At 32.3% G+C, this 10,925-nt stretch overlaps 2 protein-coding genes across 2 annotated transcripts in view; both read left to right on the top strand.

The window, feature by feature from the left end:
* The first annotated feature begins 1,159 nt into the window (after nt 1–1,159).
* On the top strand, nt 1,160–5,687 carry LOC111626760 (patched domain-containing protein 3-like). Its single transcript, XM_023370250.1, has 4 exons — nt 1,160–1,666; nt 2,203–2,684; nt 2,756–3,079; nt 4,177–5,687. Exons 1-4 carry the CDS (start codon nt 1,164–1,166, stop codon nt 5,430–5,432), a joined length of 2,565 nt encoding a protein of 854 aa, XP_023226018.1. The 5' UTR covers nt 1,160–1,163; the 3' UTR covers nt 5,433–5,687.
* Nucleotides 5,688–8,838: 3,151 nt separating this feature from the next.
* Nucleotides 8,839–10,925, top strand: part of LOC111626745 (patched domain-containing protein 3-like) — a 10,800-nt gene continuing 8,713 nt past the window's right edge. The window contains exon 1 of the mRNA XM_023370235.1: nt 8,839–8,914. Within this exon, the coding sequence (XP_023226003.1) occupies nt 8,839–8,914 (76 nt within the window). The remainder of the gene's footprint in view (nt 8,915–10,925) is intronic.

Consider the following 10,925-nt stretch of genomic DNA (forward strand, 5'->3'; position numbering starts at 1 on the left):
TTACTCGTAACCTTTGAACTTCAATCAGATGTTTTGATAGAATCGGATATGCGTAGAAGGTCGATATTTAAACAGACCTATAAAATTTAAATTAATAATTAAAAGCCCAGTATTGTGATATGTAAATTTATAATTCTTATGCTTAATTTAAAATATAATTTAGTATAATTGTGTATTAATTACAAATTAAACAATTATATACTATTTACACGTCATAACCTTGAGAAAGTTTGTATGTGATTTATCAAAACAGTAACCTCTGATACATTCTAATGATTGTTATTTTACGCAAATCCTCCTTCACAACTGATAATGTATTGGTATTAAATTCAAATAATAAATTAATTTTTAATACGAATAGAGGCCCTGTACTAAACACATCCCTGTGTACTAAATAATACTTTATATAATTATGCTAATTCAGGTTTAGAAACATTATTTTTCAGAGTACAAAAATTATTTTATGTTGTATTAAAACTACTGTTGATCACTTAATTCTACACTTCGACAGAACCGCGACTTCATGACGTCATAAATGAGCACCGAGTCTTTGTAATACGTATCATCTTATATTAATTTACATAATTAAAATTTAACATTTTAAAAATAATTTGTCTTTTTTTTCCGTAAACACTAACGGGCCTTCTTTCCATATTTATCGTGAGTCAAGCTCACAATGGGGAAGGACGATTGATGAAGGATTAGGCCCGATATGTGAAGGGTAGATTGATCATGAAAAATTTCTGGGGATCTTTCTCTTTCCAAATTTGATCCGGGTCCTCCAGCCTTAACGTCTTCTTGATATGTGCTGGGAATTACCATGGTAATTTCCATTGTAATATTATTCTTGATATTTTGAATTCCATCATACTTTGAGATACTTGCTCTAAGTGTATCTTGATGACAGTCATAACACTTCAACCTTCTTTCCTTTATTATTTGTGTTAAATTTCACTTATCTGTTAATGTCATTTCTAACCATACCAAATATTTTTGTAACTCTTAATCCACAGTTTCATTAATTCTCTTCTTTGTTTCTTCTTCCTTCCAGGGTCTAACTCTTTACACCATGAGATCTGCATAGTCATAAGTGAGTCGTTTTATATTTTGGCATCAATTCAATTTTACTTAATTAATTCTAATGTTATTTTCAGATATAGAAAATGAAGAATTATGTAAGAAGAGCGCTTTTGTTTACCTTTTCTCGTATTGGATATAATATAGGACGATATCCGCTGATTTATGTTGTAATTCCCATTTTACTGGCTTTCATCTTTACAAGTGGAATTTTAAATGTTTCTCTAACAAAGGAGATGGAATATCTTTATATACCTCAGAATGCCAGAAGCAGAACCATAAGAAATGCTATAGAGTCATTATTTCCTACGAACAATACAAGAGTAAGCACTGGAAGACTTTCGAGGATCAATAACTTCGAAATTGTTACATTAGTGCATCAAAATGAAAGCTTTATGCTAGATGAATTTATCTTAGACGATTTAATTAAATTTGATAATATTGTGAACAACATAAGCATCGTTTGGAATAATGATTTTATTTATTATAAAGACTTATGCAAGAAGACAAATGAAGAGAATTGCTTTGGTAACATTCCTATAATTCAGGCATTTAAAAATAAATTGAAGAGTGATACGTGTATTGTCAAGTAAGTCGAGTAAATCCTTAATACTATACAATACTAATAATCAGTAAAATTTTCATTAAATTCGAACTCACTCTACATACGGCACGTGAACCCCTCTATCTCCCCATTCCCTGGACTTTTTATCACCATAATTTAACAGCATCAATTTCCATTACATACAAACCTTCTTGCAAAATTTCAGAGATTTTCGACAAATGACATAGGAGTTACTAAGCTTGAAAGAGGGTAAACAAAATTTTGACCCCCCACACATTAACATCCTTACATACAGGGAAAAAAAACTAATTTCGTTACATTTTTGGATGTTTTAAGGTTCCCTGAGTTCACTCTGTAAAAATCTTGGAGTCAATTTATTTAGTTATATATAGGAAATTCACAATGGATTACAATGGACTTAATAAAAGAAATATAATCCATTGCAATTAAAAAAACTGTATAGTTGAAAGAAAGATTAGGAAAACAAGGAAACTTTAAACAGTACAAATGAATATAATTATTATCCAAAATTTCTGATTAAATAATTTTTAATTTTACAGATATCCAATTGATAAATCCTATCAAGATCCACTTTTACCACCATCCATCATTGGAGGAGAAGTTCTCAACGATGAAGGCTGTGTCAGAAACTTCAAAGCAATCAGATTTCTTTATATTTTGGACGACAGTACATTGGAAAGAAAAGAAGCAGCAAAAGTTTGGGAAAAGGAGTTTTTAAAAGTGTTAAAAAGTATAAATTTTAAAAACATTAAATTCTATGCTTACAACTTACATAATTTAGAAGAAGATCTGGCGAATATTGTTCAAAGTGGAACAAATTTAGTATTCATCATTACACCAATTCTTCTATTATTTGCATCACTTTCATCTATGTCTCCTGATATTATAAAAAGCAAACCCTGGTTGGGTATTGCTAGCTGTGCGTCACCATTTTTATCAACAGCTGCTGCATTTGGATTGCTAATATACTGCAAAATGGAATTTGTAGACATGAATATACTCGTTGTTTTCCTATTGATAGGTATATTCATACAAAAGTTACCTTTAAAATAAGTGGTGTCTTATGTAACTAATGATTTTATATTGTTTTAGGTATAGGTTTGGATGATTCTTTCGTTATGATTGCTGCCTGGAGGAAAACTGATAGCAGTCACTCTATACCTAAGAGAATGAGTAAAGCTTATGAAGAATCTGCTATGTCAATTACCCTTACTTCATTAACTAATTTTATAGCCTTCTGCATGGCATATTCAATACCTTATAGATATATTAAAATAATAAGTGTATATAGTGCATTATCAATAGTATTTGATTACATTTACCAGTTAACTTTTTTTGGAGGTCTCATGGCTTTAGAAGGCTACAGAGAAAAATTCAATATTCACAGTGTAATGTGTTGGCCAGTCAAGTCCTTGGGTAAGTCTCTTTAGTTGTGTGTAAAACTACAGGGTGGCTCCTGTGTATGTCCCATAGAAAAAATTAAATTATTCAAAATTTACAAATGAATTACAGTTAATTAAATAGTAAATTGACTAAGAAATTTTTAAAATGTTTGTCTTTATGGTCCCCGCAAGGGAGCTGCTCCTGTCTTACCTTTTCTATCTATCTAAATTTCCCCTTCGCCCTAATTTCTCACAAACTTTTCTTCTCATTTCCGTTTCTTTTCATGGGCTATACCTTCGAGTGAGGCCCATCTCTCCTAGCAGACTGTCTTCAGACGTATTGAAATTTTGTAGGCGATCGTAAAATTAATCAATAGTATGGTGTACGAACACTACTGATTTTCCTTTCATTGCTTCGCAGTGTGGTTTGGTTTATTTTATTACGACAACGTAAAAAGTGGGGGATCTGTTACAGTAGGACGTTTTCCGAGAAGACTTTTTATGGGAAACTGGTGTTACAAACGTGAAGAAAGCTCGGAAAACTCAACGTGGCTAGACCGTTCACCAGGCGCGAATCCACGACCAATTACAAATGATCACTACTTTTATCCACTCGGCCACTAGTGGGTGCCGTGCTTCTGAGGAATCTGCAGGTTCTCCGTTGAAAGCACAAACTTTAATTAGTTTCATATTTACAGTCTATTAGTTTAAGTCGGGGCTTCTACTAGGGCAATTCGATTCCGCCTCCAACCTATTCAGGTGTATCCAAAACTATCAATCTAAGACCAAATAGTAATTCGAAGTCATTAAAAGATTTTTTGAATGCCAACTACCCTTAGTCAAACTCTCAAACGTAATCATTTTTAAACACATTGCTCAAAAATTACAATGTTTTCCAGTGGCCCCAAACCAATCTTTTACAAGAAAACATTTTTCCCAAATATTTCCCCAAAGCAACAATGTCTGAAATCAACATTGTACATGGAGCGCCCTATTTCAAATTTTCTTGTGCTCCCATGGAAGTGTAATGCGCAACTGCTATTTTCAGCCAAAACACAAGCGCCACCCCGTATTATATTTACAGATGCATATACTTATGCTTATTTTAACAAGCTTATTGCAATTTTCCAGATGACAAGACAGAGCAGAAAGTAGATAAGAGTGAAGAAAATGTGATAATGAAGTTTCTTACAAATACTTTAGGTCCTGCTCTCGGAAAAAAGTCAACGAAAATAATCGTCACAATTGTTTTCACGGCTTACATAATTGGAGGTGTTTACTGTGTGCAATTTCTGAAAGTAGGAGGAGATATTTCAAAAGTATTTCAACCGACATCACATTCGTTTAAAACTCTAAAATATTCTAATAAATATTTTTCAAGTTTTCCGTATCAGATAAATGTTATCATCAATCAGACTTTGGATTATTCGAATCGAAGTGTTCAGAAGGAAATTGAAACAATACTGAACGATTTCGAAACTGCTCCTCATATGGCTGGTTCGAATTTCACAGAGAGCTGGTTAAAAGAGTATCTGTCCTTTATAAACAGTCCCGTTTCAAAGTTTTCTTTAGCAGGTCTGAATATGAGCAACTCGGATGACTTTTTATATGGTTTAAAGAACGTTTACTTGAACATAAAACCAGCAAGAAGATTTAAACATGATGTATTGTTTAGCAGTGATGGTACCCAAATTGTTGCATCTAGATTTCTCTTAGCAGCTCATAATATAAAAAACGATATGGATAAAACCGTTATTTTGCAAAGTATGTTTAAGGTTGCAGACAATGCCAAGTATCCGGTTTACGTGTATAATTTTTGGTTTATGTTGTATGAGTCATACTTCAATGTAACTTTGATATGTCTACAAACACTGTGCTTCACAGTTTTAATAATGATGCTGGTATTTATGACATTTATTCCTGATGTAAAACTCGTCATAGCATCTGTTTTAACAATTGCTTCAATTCAGTTAGGTATTATTGGTTATATGTCTATAATTAAAGTGAATTTAGATGGTACTTCGATGCTGCTTTTAATCATAAGTACAGGATTTTCTGTAGATTATATGGCACATATATCGTATGCTTATATCAGCTGTACAGAAAAGGATCCAAACAAAAAAATTATAAATGCGTTTCAATTAACAGGGTATCCAATATTACAAGGTGCCCTGACGACATTAATCTGTGTATTTGTTCTATATTTTGGACCGTCGTATCAATACGTGGTAACTTTTAAACTGTTTTCTTTAATGATTATATTTGCTCTTTTTCACAGTTTATTATTAGTACCTGTTGTACTTAGTTGTTTAGATTTATTGGCTATTAAACTGCGCAAAAAAAGGAAAGAAAATGGTGTTTTTGCACTTCAAAGTGCACTGAGTTAAAAATTTACGTTTGTATTCGTATGTTTTAATATAAACGTAAGCACCACTGAATTATACAGTACGGTAGTAAAGTCGCTCCGTAGTGGGCATGGAAACGGAAGGAGCTTCCAGAAAGGAAGTAATGACGTCACAGATAGGCCACACGCCAAAAAGATAACGTCCACAATATATTCTGTGCGATTTGAACACCAAATTATATATGTACTTAGCTAAGTTACATGAGATACTATAGTGTACTTGTATTGATTAAATAGCCAAGGACTGTACACATTAAAATATTTATTTAACTATTCTTGTGTCATAATATTGTTTTTTAAAAAACTTTTAATTTTAGATCCTGGCAACTCAATTATATGAAAAACTTTACGCTTACCAATATATAATTTTGTACACAAATATAACACTATGAGATCAATGTTGCCAAGTCCTTAACTAGCTTTTCCTTGTAAAAACTGCGTATCTTGCATCTTATATTCTTTAGACATTCTATAATCGTTATATAAAGTCAAAAACAAGCATTTTTAATTATTTGTTCCGTGTACAGACATTCTCTATCGCTCGAGCACACATGCACAATTTTTTTTTCTCATTTGTTTATAATTTAACGATAATGAACCTTGGTAGTGTTAAGATTATCCAATTATAAATTATTTACATTAAACCACTCGACCTGCAGCAAAAACAGTGGCAAAATAGATGGAACTTGATCCACAAATCTGATAATATAGCCTACAAAATGAAGTAGCTGTTACCAATCACGTAATAAAAGAAAAATCTCAATTTTTATTTTGTCAAGCAGAAGGACACTGATTACTTGTTTGTGTTACATATTTTTTAATGTTTTCACATTAATATTAATATATGCAACAAAAATTGAGCACTAAGAGCTGAGCCTTGCTGTGTACTTCAGAGAAAAGTAATATTACTAAAAGAAAAACCTTAACTTTAATACGAAAGGTACCGAAAAATATATTAAACCATGAAATTGCATCAAGATCAGACTCGGTACCCCAAATTTCGGAAAGAATGCCCGAGATTAATGAGTAAAAAAGCTTGTTTTATATATACATTAATGTTAACAATACTTCTGATATTGCAGAAACTTTTGTATTATTTGGCAAAGAAGCATCTTCATCGTCTACCAACAATTGAAATACATAATCATTACATAAAACAGAACATACGCTATATGAAAATGTGAATTTTTTCGAATTGTATTCAACTTGAACACTCTTATCTTCTACCGATGATAAAAGGTAAGAGTGTTCAGATGTTCTACTGGAGCTGCATTATTGCATTTATACAATAAATGCAATAATTCCATAAATTCCAGGGTCGGCAACATTTCAGCGGTGTTGCGCCGAACGTAAGTTATAGTGTTATTTTCCGCTGTAATAGAAATATACAAACAAGACATTCGTTTTTAATGTATCACGGCCTTCGATGAATTATGACTTCCATTTAAATGTGTAATTAATAATTAAAACATAATTTTTACTACATTTCTATTCAATCAGAGTGCCAATGAAAATCGTCTCGCGTGCCACGTTTGGAACGAGTGCCATAGGTTGCCTATTGATCTATTCCATTGCTGTTTTTTCCTCTTGGACTACATGCTACAAATAGTGTATCGTTACAAAGTTTACATTTTATGACATTATTAAGCAATGTTGTTTTCTTTCACAATGCTGCTTTCCTTGCTGCCATAGACACAAACATGCCACCATACAGGGGTAAAACCGAATTTTTTTTCATTTCCCGGCATTTTAGAGCTTCTTGAGTTCAAAACTGTAATATCTGAGGGATCATTTTTTGACTAATCGCCGTACTTTCTATCTGTTATATATATAATTGTCGAGAAAATAAAATTCAAAGCTTCAGTGACTCTCCTTTGGTATAATAATTCTCTAATAGTATCAATAGATGATGCAGTTAAACAGTTTTCATGTTTTACTACCTTATTTAAAACTTTTTAATTTGTAAAGGGATTAATTGGTACAGTTACCATATGATCTAGTTAGCAAGATCTTTGTTTTGGCATTAAATAACTTGCTAAAAAATAATCATTTAAAAAAAAAGATGTTTNCACACGTACACGTCTATCGTTGGAGAATCCTCGCACATCTGAGGGTCTGACCCTGCCTATCCTTCTTTTTAAGCGTTCGTCTTTGCTCTTCCCTTTCTTTTTCCTCTATCGCTCTAGTCCATGTATACCTATACATACATCATAATACGCGCTCACGATACTTTCGATTCGTCACTTTTCTGTCGTAGATTTCCCATTTTACAATTACGTGACTCGTAACCTGTTATGATTTCACAGATTCCAGACAGCTCGGTAGCCCGAACGACTCCAGGCTTTCGCCCGTGCATGCTATGTGACTTTCATTACAAGCATTTAGCTTTCCGAAGTCTATGACAACAATTGTTTGGCATTGACAGCCGCGAATTTCGCGCCAATAAGCTGCCTCGACTTGTTCGATTATGTTATCAACTCAATTTCATATTTATATTCACATTTTCACTTCGCGGTCCTTCTCTGTTCTTTTTCCGTTATTTACACGTGTAGGTCATTTCGTTGTTATCCACATTTGATATCATCATTTATCGCATACTGCCATGACGCTCTTGTCTGTCCGCTACAACTGCCAAGAATTAACGCGATTGGCGTAGTTTAGTGACAGCGGGCCAATAGAGAGCAGGGTCCTTGCCATAATGCGGTTTGCGCGCCAATTTTCGTACGTGCCTTAATCGAGCCGAATAGTTTGGCCGAATATTCGGCTATTCGGCCAGGTATTCGGTATTCGGCCGAATAGTATATTCGTTGCAACACTAATTTCTACGTTGATTGTTCTGTAATTAATTTTGCATCGATTAGAGCTGATTTGTTTAGTATTAGATGCAGTACGAACTTAGAGATGTACAGAAAGAAAGAAAACTGACTTGGAGGTTATTTGAGCCGTTTTCTAATCTTGGAATACGGCTCAAATATGGAGCGATCATCCGAAGACGATGTTTTCTAACAGTGAAATGATGGCTACGTTCGTCAGCCCAGTTGAGGATGATTCTTACTTGGATCAGCCATTTGAAATGAATGGATTGCCGTGTACTACGAGAAGACTTAGATCATCGAAACCCCCATTGAAAATGGGATAATAAATCTAGTGTCATAAGAAGGCATGAACCATTCGTTTTGCAAATAAAGACTGTGAGTATTACTACTTAATCTTGCGAGTCTTAATACAAATATACTCTTAGACAAACAAAGAAGTGTGAAAATGCGGAGTGACGTTTTATACAGTAAAAATAAAAGAATAAGAATATAAAATAAATAATATTCTTTTTATCATGTTGCAACATGAAAAAAGTGTTTGTTATAATACTGTATCAATAATGCTTATGTTAAATGCCAACATGCAGTTTACTTCAAAAAGAAAGAGATAAGGTGAGGAGAAGATATGAAGACACTGCAGCAGAAATAGGTAATACAACTCTTAAACATAATAAAGAACTAAGCAGAGAAAAACCTAACACTGCAATTCAGAGGCGGTTTAGGGAAGGGTGACCACGTCCAAGACGTTTGTTGTAATTTCTCTAATGGGTATCAATTACTAATTGGTTATTACTTTGCTTAATTGATAGCCGTATACACCCTTTTCCTATAAAGTCACTAATTCAGGCATTAATCAAGCTACCTCAATGTGACTGATTATAATATTCTTACAAATGATATCAAAGTCCGTTAACCTTGAAAAACTTTATTTGTGAATTATCAGATAAGTTCTAACAGTTATATTCTAAATATAAACTGAATAAATAACATCAAGGACATTATCGAGACGGTTTATATTTTCTTCTTTATCATTAAATAAACTAGAAAATTAGAAAATAATCTTGTAAATTCAAATATTTTCTATTGATTTCTAACAAAGTTTCTTCAGAATAATAAAGATTTAAGCTGCACGAAAAAGGAAAATATTGATAACTTTATGCTTTATTACTGCAAGTTAAATTAAATTAAAGCTAACAGAGGAGAATTGTATATACAGTCGACCCCGCTATAACACTGTTGATTATTTCGTTTTATATGAATTCCATGTTGTACGAGTCACTTAGATTTTACAAATACATGAGCCGTTCACAGCCCGGCACACGTATTTGTAAAATCTAAGTGACTCGTACAACATAGAATTCATATAAAACGGAATAATCAACAGTGTTATAGGGGGGTCGACTGTAATCTATTAAATAGCGCGTTTGAATATAAAGTATTTTTATGTTAGTTTATATTAAATAGTACTTTGATCTGTTGAAAACTGATTAATTGAAATTACACCATTTATAAATTATTCTTGAACTTTATTGCTCTCCGATTATAGTTTATCAAATTGAATAAATTTACGTATTTAAATGTAAATCTTCAGATTCTTTGCAGTTGTTTGGTGAGTAGCATTGTATATTGATCGCAATGAAGTGTAATTATAGATAAATAAGTAGTAAATATAACGTTAATCTACGTAGTATAAATAAAATAAAATTAACTGTCTGTTTGTCTGTTCGAGCATTAAGTTAAAATTGCAGAACCGTTTTCTATGAAACTTAGTACATATATTCAGGATAGTCGTAGGAAGAATATAAGATGCTTTCGAATTGACGTCTGTTTGTTTGTCTGTTCGAATATGACGTGAAAGTGGCTGAATCCTTCGGAGTTTATAGGATATATCTAGAGTAAATTTCGATGTATTATATATTTTTATATGCGTATATTTTTGTAGGAGTGTATTATTTTTAATTAATGTATTTTTAATGCAGCTAGTACTGTAATACATGTAAACACTACAGATTTTCTCCGATTACAAAAATCATGCGACAACGTTTATTGTTTCTCAATCGTTTATCAACTTTCTCATTCTAATGACACTATTATAGATATTAAATAGTTCTTGTTTATATATCTTAATTCAACTCATTACGAAGCATTNTAATACATGTAAACACTACAGATTTTCTCCGATTACAAAAATCATGCGACAACGTTTATTGTTTCTCAATCGTTTATCAACTTTCTCATTCTAATGACACTATTATAGATATTAAATAGTTCTTGTTTATATATCTTAATTCAACTCATTACGAAGCATTTTTTCTTAATAAAGTATTATAAAAAATATATTTTAAGATAATAAACTTAATCAAATTTACACAAAATAAAATTTGGTAAAGTATATTATAATTTCTGTAGTGACGTAGAGGAAGTAGGTATACGAAACAGTCGCTCGTTGTGACGTCAGGAATAGGGATTGCAATCCAGCAGTGTTTTTAATCCAGCTGGATTTTTGCTGGACCAACATCAATCCAGCTGGATCCAGCGTGGATCCAGCTGGAATGATGCGTGGATGTTTTTTGGTGCAATAAAGTGTTGTCTATCTATCTATCCAAAATTTATGAGTTTTTTTTTAAAGAAATAAAATTTTTTCACATTAAATGAGCAGT

The sequence above is a fragment of the Centruroides sculpturatus genome, unplaced genomic scaffold, assembly GCF_000671375.1.
Source record: "Centruroides sculpturatus isolate CEXI.00-Female unplaced genomic scaffold, Cexi_2.0 scaffold506, whole genome shotgun sequence".
NCBI lineage: Eukaryota > Metazoa > Arthropoda > Arachnida > Scorpiones > Buthidae > Centruroides > Centruroides sculpturatus.

Coding starts and splice junctions, on each gene's coding strand:
- LOC111626760 (XM_023370250.1), top strand. CDS start 1,164: ATGAAGAATTATGTAAGAAGAGCGCTTTTGTTTACCTTTTCTCGTATT. Junction 2,685..2,755: donor CGTTGTTTTCCTATTGATAG/GTATATTCATAC, acceptor ATATTGTTTTAG/GTATAGGTTTGGATGATTCT. Junction 3,080..4,176: donor TTGGCCAGTCAAGTCCTTGG/GTAAGTCTCTTT, acceptor GCAATTTTCCAG/ATGACAAGACAGAGCAGAAA.